Raw genomic sequence first — 14,084 nt, forward strand, 5'->3', positions numbered from 1 at the left:
AATACTAATATAAAAGTTTATAGGTACTTAGTCATGTTTTGTACCCATGTATTTTACTTTCCTCCTCCTAAAAGAGTGTGTTTTAACTCGGGGGAAAAGCACGCATTCTGACTCGAACAATTACTTATTGTCAATGTGTCAATTGTGAACAAAATTCCTCGTCAGAACGATTTGGGCCTTTCATCCCTCGGTTAAGACTCGACTATTTGATTCGATCAAATTGTGTTTTACGAAAAACAAATTACAGTCAGCTTGAAATGAATGTATTATGATACCTTTAGGTAAGGTGTTTGACGAACACTAGCATCCCATCCTCTCCCCTTAACGCAACCCCACTTTTAGCATGAATATGTCCCGATTGACAGTTTTTTTTGGGAAAGTATCATACTACATTCATTTCATGCTGGCTATAATTTGTTTGTCTTCCCCATACATTAGAACATATATCTTCTTCACCGAACCAATTGCCCATGCTGCCATGCCAATTGATTTATTATTATTATATTTTTAGTGTGTCTTATCTAGGAACCTATATCCTTCGCTAACCGATACTCGTGCTCGTGAAAGCAAACATTGAAATAACATCGTGGGAGGTTCTGCAGCCGTGTGCCATGATCATTATTATACCTACCGTGTAACTTTTATAACCTCCGTCAAAAACATTTAGGTAAATATGTACGTAAAGTTACAGGGACCAGTGTAAAATATATGGCTCGTGCAAGGTCATTATGAAACTCGCTGTCAGCTCGTTTGATAAATCCACACCCATATTTGAATGTCTTCCATTATGTAATCGTAGCAGTCACATAAACTTGTATTACGTACGTCTAATCTAGCAACCTTTGTCCTCCGCTAACCGATGCTCGAGGCTCATGCTTCAGCAATATTCGATCTTTAAGATACGTCAAATATTAGATATAGAAACGTTATGGATCGGATATGTCAGTGTCAAACAAGTGTCTAAAGTGACGTTTCTTCAAACAAAAACTTATATGTCGTAAAGTTCGAATATGGCTGCTTGTCAAAGCAAATATTGAAATAACATCGTGGGATCTGCTACAGCCGTGTGCCATCATCATCATTATATTGTGGAACTTTTATAGCCTTTACCTTACGGCTAACGTTACTTTTTATTATATCTAGTATCAGTCGAAATGACATTTTATACGAAATGAATTATCAATTTCAAACAGTGTGATCGAATGCCGTATTGGCGATCATAAACTGCGGTTATGAAGGAGTCAGAACACAATATCGAGAGCTTTTAATTCTTACTATATGTGTGTAGATAAAGCAGTGTATATGTCTGTACATAATTAGGCATTAAAACACTCGTGTGATGTTTTTATGGAACTCGCCTTCAGCTCGTTTCATAAACCCACACTCGTATTTTAATGCCTTTCATTGTGTAGCAGTCACATAAACTACTATTAAGGTAGGTAGGTACGAACATTGTCATTTTACTCGGACGAATTCGCGAACAAACGCTAAGTAGGCAATACATATAAGTATAATGTATTTATAGAATAAAAAACTACCCGTCAATAACAAATAACAATAATTAGTAAAAGCTAACAATGGCTGAAAGAAAACACACTGAATATAACACGATGGGAGCTGCCACCTGCACATGATGGCTATAATTATAGCTGTGTAACTTGGGTAGGCTTCGAAGAGATTTCACAAGGTTACCGATATGGTAAAACTGTAATTATGTACTTTCACAACATAGAAAAAGTTAAAAAATACCTAAAGAGCTTTTCCAAGACTTAAGTATATTCTTAACATCCACCTCAGTTAAACATTATACCTACTGTTTAATGTTGTTAATGAGTTTACACACCCATAGCGAAAATTTTGAGAGATTATTCAATGCTCTCGACTAAACTCACCTGGATTCTAAAGGATGACCCACGCTAGACCGGGCCGGGCCCGGGCCGAGGCGACCGACACTTCATTTTCTATGACGGCTGATCGGCGATCACGAGGTGCTTTCCATAGAAAACGAAGCGCCGGAAGCTCCGGGCCGGTCTAGCGTGAGTCATCCTTAATATTTCAACACCCGACTGATAATAGTGTATAGAGACAAACCAAAGAAAGTCTGCAGCGCTAGATTAAAAGTAGTTTTTAAAAATCAGTATGCGACAACACCACAGAAAATGGATTAAATAGTCTTGATACTTGTGAAATTTCTACCATATTTACCGTCTATGAAAAAATTAAGCTGTATGCACAGCTTAATTTTTATGGTAAAATAAATTTCATTCCAACAATAGATGTCGCTATTAATATGTAGACATATACTAATATTGATAAATAATATTGGGAGAATGTGACATTTGGCTTCATCAAAATTAATAAGCTTTTGTAATATCCGCGACGGCGGTAAATAGGTACAGAGGGCCTACCGCGAACACCGAAGTTCTCAATATGCGAGCATCTTTCTCTTTTACTCCCATTAAGGCGTAATTAGATTGACAGAGAAATTGCCCGCAATTTGCGAACTAAAGTTTTCGGAAAAACGAAATAAACCATTAAAACAATAAACATATATTAAAAATTAATTTTAGCTTTAACTAGTAGGTACCCATGCCGTGAGCATAAGCATGGAGGTTGTGGGTTCGAGCTCAAAACCCTTGGAGGATACAACTAAACGGAGTAGCCATTAACAGGCTTTCCCCTCTGTCGAAAATAGGCGGCCAATGGTCATACACAATGTATGGACTGACGTTTATCTGACATGGCTATTTTTACGTTACGCATACATTTGACGTTCCCCTCCCCCGCAAAAATCGGCAGACTGTTTTGTACAGAAAATTACAGACATGGCGTCTCCGTTTGATTATATCCTCCAAGTCAAAACCCGGCTAGTACCAATGAGTTTCTCGAAATGTTAGAGGAAGTTCATAAGTATGCCTATACCTATTAGGTGTGTTCAATTTGCTGTGAAACCTTAGTCTAAACCAATATTATATTATCTAAGTAGGTACATATGGTGAAGTATTAAGATGTTTCATTCCACTTACCCGTCATCAACTCCAAATTTTGTAAACATTGTCGTTTTTCAGCTTGAATCGCCTCGTGCTGACTTTTTACAAGTGTAAAATTATTCGTCATGCGGAAAAATAACTCCCGCACGCCGGTTTTGTAAGGTTTCACCATGATTATTCCGTTCATCACAAAACACAATGAATATTTAAACGATTTTGTTTACTGACTGCTTAAAAAACATTGCCATATGTAGTTTTTTAATTCGATGTCAAATTATTGCGCTGCAGACTTTCTTTGGTTTGTCTCTAACTGCTATGTACATTTAATTAATTAAATGCATTAAAATATGAGTGTAAATTAGGTTGCTGAGCTGAAAGCGAAAAAAATCACACGTTAAAATACGGTTTCGTGTTTTAAAAAAAATTCAAGCTACAAAAACATATACATATAATTATCAAAGTTTCTACTTTATTAAAGATATCATATCACGTAGTTATAGAAAGTAGTAAGGATTGTTATTCTAAGCTTAGTCCCCCTCGGGCCTCGCAAACTGAACAGGCTGCCATATTTATACTTTGTGTTGTGATGCGTTGTAGGTACAGTGATACTGGATGTGGCCTATACTTTTTAGGGTTCCGTAGCCAAATGGCAAAAAACGGGAACCCTTATGGATTCGTCATATCTGTCTGTCTGTCTGTCTGTCTGTCTGTCTGTCTGTCTGTCTGTCTGTCCGTCCGTATGTCACAGCCACTTTATTCCGAAACTATAAGAACTATACTATTGAAACTTGGTAAGTAGATGTATTCTGTGAACCGCATTAAGATTTTAACACAAAAATAAAAAAAAACAATAAATTTTGGGTGTTCCCCATACTTAAAACTGAAACTCAAAAAAATTGTTTTCATCAAACCCATACGTGTGGGGTATCTATGGATAGGTCTTCAAAAATGATATTGAGGTTTCTAATATAATTTTTTTCTAAACTGAATAGTTTGCGTGAGAGGCACTTCCAAAGTGGTAAAATGTGTGTCCCCCCCCCCCCTGTAACTTCTAAAATAAGAGAATGATAAAACTAAAAAAAATATATGATGTACATTACCATGCAAACTTCCACCGAAAATTGGTTTGAACGAGATCTAGTAAGTAGTTTTTTTTTAATACGTCATTAATCCCCTAAATACGGAACCCTTCATGGGCGAGTCCGACTCGCACTTGGCCGCTTTTTTATATTATACAAATAAGTTTACTATTGGGACATAAAAAGACAACTAAACTATACATGGCATGCATTTATCACAACATAGTATAAAACAAAGTCGCTTCCCGCTGTCTGTCCCTATGTATCCTTAGATCTTTAAAACTACGTAACGGATTTTGATGAGGTTTTTTTTTAATAGATAAAGTGATTCAAGAGGAAGGTTTATGTATAATTTGATGCGGTTTTTTTTAATGGATAGAGTGATTCAACAGGAAGGTTTATGTATAATTTGTTAACCTGTGCCGGGGCGGGTCGATAGTACATTATAAAACCTAAAATAATCTTATATCTCGTTCGTCATATATCTATAGGTATACCTACTGTGTATAAATGGGCTTTATCTAAAATAAATACCGAAAACCCGATTCTTTCAAATCTGGACATTCTTGGGCTCATTCTACTCAGAATCGACAGCACTCTCCATCCTACCATTAAAAAAAGATGTCCCAAAATGTCCATTCCATTACGTCACGTTTTTAGTATGAGAAATTTTTTCACTTGTATGTAACGTGACGTAGTGGAATGTACAATTTTCATACAAAATTTTGGGACAATTTTTTTTATTATCAGGATTGAATATGCTAGTGATTCTGAGTTGAAAGAACCCAAAAACACCAGGATCTGGGAGAATCGGGTTTTCAATATTTATTTTAGAAAACGCCCAAATATTAATATATATAGTAACGTGGTTACCCCATCCAGTGTGCTAACAGTTCGTGCCTCGCGCCGCCCCGGCCAGATTATGATCGCGGCCACCTGCGGGCTCCCACGGTATACGTAGGTACAATAGATACCCTACTGTAGGTATATTTACCATGTTGATACAAAAATGATACAGATGCTTTATCTCACAGAAGAATATTGATACATGCTTGTGTAGGTAAGTATCGATCGACTAAACCATGACATGTTAAAATGGAAAATCTCGCAATGCAGGTTTTCTATCGTAATAAAATGAACCTCAGTTTTTCCGTACCCAAAGGGTAAAAATGGGACCCTATTACTAAGTCTCCGCTGTCCGTCGATCTGTCCATCTGTCTGTCACCAGGCTGTAACTCATGAACCGTGATAGCTAGACAGTTAAAAATTTCACAGATGATGTACCTATTAATTGTGTTGCCGCTATAACAACAAATACCTACCTACTGAAAATAAAATAAAATAAATATATAAATGAATAAATAGGTATCTAATACCTTTAAACGAGCAATTCCTGCTTATTTATTTATTTATATATACACGATGATTTTTAATCGGTGATCAAGAGTGTAAAAATATTAATATCTAGCCCAAATTAAACTTATATATTTCGGGGATCTCGGAAACGGCTCTAACGATTTCGATGAAATTTGGTATATGGGGGTTTTCGGGGGCGAAAAATCGATCTTATCTCTGAGAAAACGCAAATTTTTGAGATTTTATATGTTTTCCGAGCAAAGCTCGGCCTCCCAGATATTAGTAGTTAAATTGAGGAGGTTATTACTCACGTTTTCTCCTCTCGGTGGTGGAGGGCTGGTAGTCCTTGTCAGGCACCTCCTCCTTCACCTTCGCCTCCATCTGGAAATTGCAAAAACAATATATCAATCACTACATAGAATAAAACAAAGTCGCTTCCCGCTGTCTGTCTGTATGTATGCTTAGATCTTTAAAACTACGCAACGGACTTTGATGCTGTTTTTTTAATAGATAGAGTGATTCAAGAGGAAGGTTTATGTATAATTTTTTAATCCGTGCGAAGCCGGGGCGTGTCGCTAGTATTCATTATAAAATCTTTAAGTTGCGTTTTCTCATTTTTGATTGTAAGGGTAACATTCCATTTCTGACCGCAGCTGCACTACTGGTACTGAACGCGTCGCCGTTACTGTCAATTTCCATAGTAAAGTGAACAGTAGTGCAGCTGCGGTTGGAAATGGACTGTCACCTTACGGGGGGAAAATGGGATGAATGAGCCAGGTTTTGAAAGAGCCCTTTTTTGATAAAACCCTCACGCACCTACTTTTTACTCCGAGACCTAAACCTAATCAGATAAATATTGAATACCTATTTATAAAAAAACGGAATATAAAATGGCTTAAATATCAAAAAAAAATCAGTTCGCTTGTGACAACGCTTCTTCACAAAGGCAGTAGAATTTTGGTAGCAATGTCACACGCCGTCGATAAAACATACTTATCAAATACTACTAGTATTGTCCGGTCCGAAATGTCTGCCTTAAATAAATAAGAGTTAAATATAATGGAGCGTGCGCGAGCGAGTGTTTCATCTCAAGTTGATGTAACACAGCTGCGCACCTGCTGTCTGACACACATACATACATACATACATATACTAAATCATACAGGTTGACTCTGAACACAGGCTAAAACCATATAGGTACCTACATTACATCATACAGGGTGATTAAAGGCTCTAGAGTGTAGACAATAGTTACAATATCAAGTAATAGTTAAATAGGTTCATCTCAAGTTGATGTAACACATCAACTGCGCACCTGCTGTTCTAATACATATATTATATACTTATACAGGGTGTCCCAAGAAGTAGTGATACACTGAAGCTGGGAGGTAGAGGACCTAGAGGGCTATCTGAATCACCCCCATGTATGTTCCGCGATTTTTCGTATTTTCGGAGTTATGATTTTTTTTAATTTTTCACCTATCGCCGAGTACGATGAGATTTTTATTTATGGTGACGTGAATTATTGCGGTAGATGCTTGATTTTTTTTGTGTGCTAAGCTGATAGATAGGCCAATTCAGTATGGTAACATTTACTATCGTTAGATCACTGAATGGAATTTAAAAAAAATTTAATGCCAAGAAAGACAAAATTACCCAGTATGTTTTATTTTTCTAAGCGCCCTTGAAGTTGTGAACATACTGGGTAATTTTATCTTTCTTGGCATTAATTTTTTTTTAAATTCCATTCAAAGATCTAACGATAGTAAATGTTACCATACTGAATTGGCCTATCTATCAGCGTAGCACACAAAAAAATCAAGCATCTACCGCAATAATTCACGTCACCATAAATAAAAATCTCATCGTACTCGGCGATAGGTGAAAAATTAAAAAAAAATCATAACTCCGAAAATACGAAAAATCGCGGAACATACATGGGGGTGATTCAGATAGCCCTCTAGGTCCTCTACCTCCCAGCTTCAGTATATCACTACTTCTTGGGACACCCTGTATATAAATGTACCTCTGTACTTTCTCTATATATATATGTATATACTGCATAAACTACGTCATATAGGGAGTTCGATATTTAGCAGCGAATGAATATACATGATGAAATTTTAATCGCCGACATCCTCTGCGTAGTGACTTTATACGTTAAATCAACTTTTATTATGGGACCAATACCGAAATCGCGAAAAAAACTTTGGCTGGTTCATACATTCCGGCTTTTTTTCGCGATTTCGGCATTGGTCCCATAATAAAATAGCAGGCTATGGCTGGTGGTAAAAATACAGACGAAGCTTTTAGTACACTTCTGGCTACAAAAAACGGTTACCTACTTACTTGGACGGTAAATCAGTTCAACTTTGTAAAACAACATTATGTAATTGTTAGAAAATAGTTTCTTAAATTTCGAAAAGTGCTGAAGTTGCCATTTAACGAATAAGGTTGCAACAGTTTCACTAACAACATTAATCACACTGTTTGGTTAGTTCTGTTCTGTTTCAAAATAATTGAAAAGTTAGTAGAAATTGCAATTTGATAAATGGAAAAATAAACGATCCAGCTTAACTACTTAACACTAACACTTGATTTTTCAGGCCGTAATTTCTTAGATTGATCTTAGTCTCATTTGATAAAAATAGAAACTGACCTAACCAAACAGAGATAACTGAGCCTATCTAAAAATAGGCTTAAAGTGAACACTGGGCTCAGTAATAACCTATTTATATTACTTCAGCTTTAAGCTCTTTCCTTAAAGCTTTCCTTTTTTTAGGGATAGATAAAGTTTCTTTTTCCGTATTAATATAAACGCAATTCACTGTAGGTGCCCTAAAAAAATCTTCCACTGAGTTACGGAAACGGAAAATTACCCGTCCATAATAAGGAGCTCTTCTAAGTTTCCAGCGTTTTGAAGTAGTTTAATCATTCACCCTGGATATAAAAAAAATCACATGATTAAAATTTCCTTGCTTACTTTTTTTAATATAGGTACTACATGTCATAGATTAATGCTACCGTATATCTGAACACAGAAATAATACGCGAAAAACCTAAAGATTTATTCTAACTCTGCAAATCTGAAAGTTCCAATTACGTGTGAAAGTAAAAATTGTACCGAACACCTGCGCCGCACCTGCGCTAACGAGAACCCGCGACCCCTACCACGAGAACTGTGCTAGAACTACGCGTAGCCATAGAGAAATATAGTAAGACAAGAGTGCTCACTCCATACATCTGTTTTGGTACCAAAAAGACTATTATTTTCATAGTCGACATCTAGCATTCCGCTACTCGATGTTAGATGTCGAAACTGAAAATAATAGTCTTTTTGGTACCAAAACTGATGTATGGAGTGAGCAAAACGCTCCGTGCTCCGTAGCGAACGAAACGCAACTGTCACTGTCACACTAAGAAGAAATAAGCGCAAGCGATTGTCACCTTGGCTAGGCCGCCTGGGCGAGAATCTGGTGAGAATTATGTGACGTAAAAATTGTAGCGGTTATTTTCTGACAAATACCTTTACGTTCAAAGTCTAAGGGCCAGTTGCATCAACTGTCGTTAACAAACTGATTAACTTCACGCAGCAGAGATCTATGAAACTTCCCTTAGAATAAAATATAGCGAACACTGTAACGCTTTATTTTGGGTGCCCTGAAAACCATGCGCCGTATCTTACAGACACTGCTTATGCTGAGCGGCATCCTATTTGGTTTGGTATAGGTACGTGTCTTTATTTAATTTGCTGTTGTAATGTATGTTTTTACGCCAAATAAGTAAAACTTGCACTGCGTGTGCTATCAAAATCGTTGCAGACTTATCTTGGTCTTATTTTAAGATTCTTTCAGCATTTTTACTCACTGAAAAGCTTTTGAACGTGTTACTTTCAACTGCAACAGAATATAACTTTTTTAATTAAGATTAAATATAAAGAAATAAATCCTTCCAGCATTTTCTATCTCACCAAAAACTTTTGAACTCGAACGCACCGGTGGTAGGGGCTCGCCCCAGGTGTTACTTTCAACTAATGCTGCAGAATATAACTTTTTTCAACTTTCATTAAACATCGTTCACTCGTTCCTTCACCGGTCTCGCAATATAAGGAGAGGCGAATGGAACGAATGATGAATGAAACACAGATAACACAAAAACACACACAGGCAAGAATATAGATAAAAGATCTGAAAAATGGTGCTAACGATCCAATGAAATGAAATGAAATTTATTATTCGTAACATACAGTTATAGGTCAATACATAAAGGATTATCTGGGGGCACGGTAGTGCCCCCGCCAAGACGAGCAAAGCGAAGCGCAAGGGCACTACCTACCTTTTCTCGAAGCGCTTCGTCGTTTTTTTGAACCCTCATAACTTGGGTTTGGATTATACCAGATAAACAAAATTCTCGGGATATGATGTCAATAGTGGACTTATTAAACATAAAAAATTTCAATTGCACAGCTCTTATACTTAAGATTTTATTAATATCTAAAAAAACCCAATTTCGTCACTGACTCACTCACTCACTGTTGATCATCAAAACCTCTAGGGTACTTCCTGAAGTCCTAGGAAGCTGAAATTTGGTATGTAAGATAGTATTAGTACACAAACAACAAAATAATTCAAAAACTTGAAATTTTTTGCCCCTAAGGGGGGGAAAGGGGGGTGGAATTTTGTATGGGAAATCAATAACCGCTGAACCGATTTAGTTGAAATTTGGTATGTAGATAGTTTTTGTAATGTGGAATGGAATTGAATAGTTTTCAACCCCAAAATCACCCCGTAAGGGTGAAAAGGGGGTGGAAAAGGGCGTTAGGGGAAAAGGAGGGTTGAAGTTTGTATGGGGAATCAGTAAAAAGCTGATTGTATAAAAGATGCCCCGAGGTACGTATTTCAGGATTTTTAATAGTACCTTAAATCACACGCGCAACCCTTTAAATTAGAAAAAGAAGTGAAATCCCACCAAAAACATTTTCATGTAAAATGTTGCCAAGACGAAACCATAAGGCTCGCACTGACAAAAAGTTATCAGATCTCTTGTAGAGCCAAGCTTCACAAACTCTACACCTTAGTCAAAATATGTGGCTTGGCCGTTTCGTTACTCCAAGAACTATTGTATTATAAAAAATAATGAATAGTGAATACATTTTTCACCTTACGTCCATGTGACAGTAGCGAAACGGTCAAGCCACATATTTTGACTAAGGTGTAAGGTTTGTGAAGTTAGGACTTGTAGAGTTAGAAGCTTGGCTCTACAAGAGATCTGATAACTTTTTGTCAGTGCGAGCCTTATGGTTTCGTCTTGGCAACATTTTACATGAAAATGTTTTTGGTGGGATTTTACATTTTCTATATTTAATAAATACTTAATTACATTGGTTTTTTATTATTATATTGCAAGAAGTAGATTGAAAAAATCTTGATAATTATAAAAATTATTTCCCTCGAGCCATGTCTTCAGCCTAATATTAAAGCTTTGGACGGATGCTGCATTTGTTACTTTGACCGGCAACCGATTATACACGGAAGGACCCAGGTAGTATACGGATCTTTCCGTTTTGGCAAGTTTGTGCGAGATTGTACTTTCCACGATATGTTTTGACGTGACGTGACGTCTTATAAAATCGATGAACACCGGTAGCATGCACGAAAAAGTGTCACTTTGTGGACGGATCTCCATGGTAACGGTATGGACAAATCTTCATGGTAACGTATAAAAGTATGCAATTTTTCATCAATGTTTTCTTATGACGTTCAAAATTATCGTCCATAAACCGACTTTACAGACAACCATATAGTTTTTTTTCTACTCGTCGACTGCAATGCTTGAATTGAGACTTCGTATACCAAAGTGAAATCGCATACTTTTTTCACTATGGGACCCCAACTCAACTATAATATTAATTTCGATACTGTTTAGGCAACTATAATATTAATTTCGATACAGTTTAGTCAACTATAATGAAATTGACCAATCGAAAGCGCGGAGCAAGTACCAGGGCCTCATGAGTTACGAGAAGGTGTCGTTGACCAACCGGCCGGGGGCGCGGGGCGCGGGGGCCGGGTTGCGTACGAGTATGAAGGTATCGCGGCTGCTCGCGCATCTTAGCTGTATACTTTTGGTTTTTTTACCTAGATAATTATATGATTCTTCTACTAGTTTTAAGTATTTTTTTTTTGTTGACTCGTAGAAAAAGTATTGTATACAATAGTGATATAATCAAGCTTTTCAATCTCGTACCTTCCTTAGGCAACTCAGCAAGCCTCGTTGCCTAAACACGGTACTCGACTGAAAAGCTCTCCATTATATCACGATTGTATAAAATACTATTTTGTGTGCATGATTTCTTCATAAGACAAGTATATGATTCCTATACTCATAGATACTGTTTCCATACATGCAGGGATTCGAATCCCTGACCTCCGTGCAGCAGTCGTTATAAATAACAGCACCATATGGCCCCCACGTGCGGCTGACGTAAGACAACAATCCGCAGTTTGGAGATGGGTAATGGCTCCTCTACAGGATGGGCCAACGCCGGCCACACCAAGGGACGCATTTATGCGTTAGAGGGAGCAAGTGATATTGCTATCTCATTCTACCGCATGGCTGCGTCCCTTGGAGTGGCCGGCGTTGGCCCATCGTGTAGAGGAGCCATGATATGTAGACTCTCACAAGGGTCAAGGCTCACAGCTTGGAAACAGTGGCTCCACTCGAAAAGTGGTTATTTTGAATGATTCACGGTTAGTTTCACTAGACCAGTGGTTCCTAACCTGGGGGTAATTACCCCCGTGGGGGTAAAACTAACCTAACCTAACCTAATATAACGATATAACAAACGTACACGTTTTATTTTTTATTACCATTGGGAGGAAGGGGTAAAATCAGGTTCCCTAGTTAGTCATAGGGGTGACCGGACTGAAAAGGTTAGGAACCACTGCACTAGACTTATATCGACCGGGAAATATCGGGAGCTCGAAAACAATACAAAAGGTAATCACGGTTCATATACCGGTCGATATAAGTCTAGTGGTTCAGTGGCCTAAATATCACCTCTCTCGAGTGGAAATTAGGTTGAGTGAGCCACTGTATCCGGCCTTTTTCTACCGAGCCATTGTTCTCTCCTTGACCCTACTAGGTGCATGCACTGGGTCATTAACATTAAGACCGTCACAGGTAACCTGTACAGCCGAAACGTCGAGGCATACGCATTAGTACGGTTATAAATAGCAGCACGCCCCCGCGCCATATGGCCCGCACGTGCGTTGCGGCCGCGGTGAAAGGCTATAAGTCAACAATTTCGATTTTCGGATTAGGTATATTTTTTTGAAATTCATAAGCGCGTTGCGATAATACCTAAGATACCAAAATAAATAAAGAATAAAAACTTTGAGTTTAATTATGACATGTACCGTAGATTTAGGTACCTAACACATTCATTGCCAGCGCGAGCTACGTGCTACGTTCGAGCGGGGCGGCTTTTCCGCTTTGACGGACAGAAATCCCGCCTAGCGGGTCGCTAGCAGTCAATGTGTTAACACTAGGTACTAAAGTATAAGTAAGTTATCAATATTAGTAATGTGGGTCTTGTTGCCTGAATCAAATGTTTACCTATTAAAACAAGCAACAACGGTTGCACTCCGGGAGTGCCGATAGAAGTGAAAACTCACCTCACTATGTTACCGACGCCCGGTAATACGATACATACGTTTAGCGGAGGTATTCTATTTATTTATTATATATTATTATCATTCTCAAAGAAGATCACACTTTTTCATTGACATGTTTATTTACATACTGCCATGACAACGTCAAATTATTTGAACACAGGTAAAGAGTCTTGAAAAGGAGTCCGCAACATAAATGTCAAATAACATTGAGTTTTTCTTTATTGATTTAAATACCATTTAAATTATGAGTGGCCACCTTACGGGGGCTTACGGTCACGTGATCGCCTTACGCCCCTTATGGTTACGTGATTGCCTTACGCTGTCTCGAGTTTATCATTTTTTTCCCCACCTCAAAAAGTGCCCAGCGCCGCTAAAGAAATTTTCACTTCAAAAAAAATACGATTTATCAATAGACCTAGACCATTTAAAACATATTCAACCTTAATTATTTGTCAATTAACTTATATTTTAGGATTTATAAAATATATTAAGTATCCTTTCCTTCTACTACTCATCAAGCCAGTTCTAACGGCCCCAAACCTTCCCAATCCTGTATAGATGTTGACAAGGTGGTAAAAAAAATACAACTCAAAAACATCAAAAATTGAGTTACGCGTCTACTGCGTGCGGGCCATCATACGCCCGGTTCCGGTAGGAAGTGGCTACCAACTTAATCGACATTAGCTATAAATTTACTATAAACTCATTTACACTATGAAACAATAATTTACACTATAAGTAAATTAAAATGGACCGCAGCGCAGTTTGTTTTCAGTTTGGGTAATGTTAGGTAAAGTTATGAAGATTGTTAAATCGCCCGCCCATGCAGTTAGTTTACGAGTAAGTATTATAGTGCGACATAAAATAGTAGAAATTAACTAAATGGAACTAAAAAATTACCATACTTGTTGCAATGTTTAAAAGCATTTTACGGTAAAAATGTCACAGGTCCATGTTAATTGTTAATTTCTTGTCGGACTATA

At 37.5% G+C, this 14,084-nt stretch overlaps 2 protein-coding genes across 2 annotated transcripts in view; one reads left to right on the plus strand and one right to left on the minus strand.

Annotated features, from left to right (window-relative positions):
• The window catches only part of LOC134657970 (protein CBFA2T3), a 35,810-nt gene extending 30,004 nt beyond the window's left edge, over positions 1-5,806 (minus strand). The window contains exon 1 of the mRNA XM_063513576.1: positions 5,737-5,806. Coding sequence (XP_063369646.1) covers positions 5,737-5,806 — 70 coding nt within the window. The remainder of the gene's footprint in view (positions 1-5,736) is intronic.
• Positions 1-14,084, plus strand: part of LOC134657945 (uncharacterized) — a 138,644-nt gene that overhangs the window by 65,861 nt on the left and 58,699 nt on the right. The window lies entirely within an intron of this gene.

This window comes from Cydia amplana, chromosome 21 (genome assembly GCF_948474715.1).
Source record: "Cydia amplana chromosome 21, ilCydAmpl1.1, whole genome shotgun sequence".
Taxonomy (NCBI): domain Eukaryota; kingdom Metazoa; phylum Arthropoda; class Insecta; order Lepidoptera; family Tortricidae; genus Cydia; species Cydia amplana.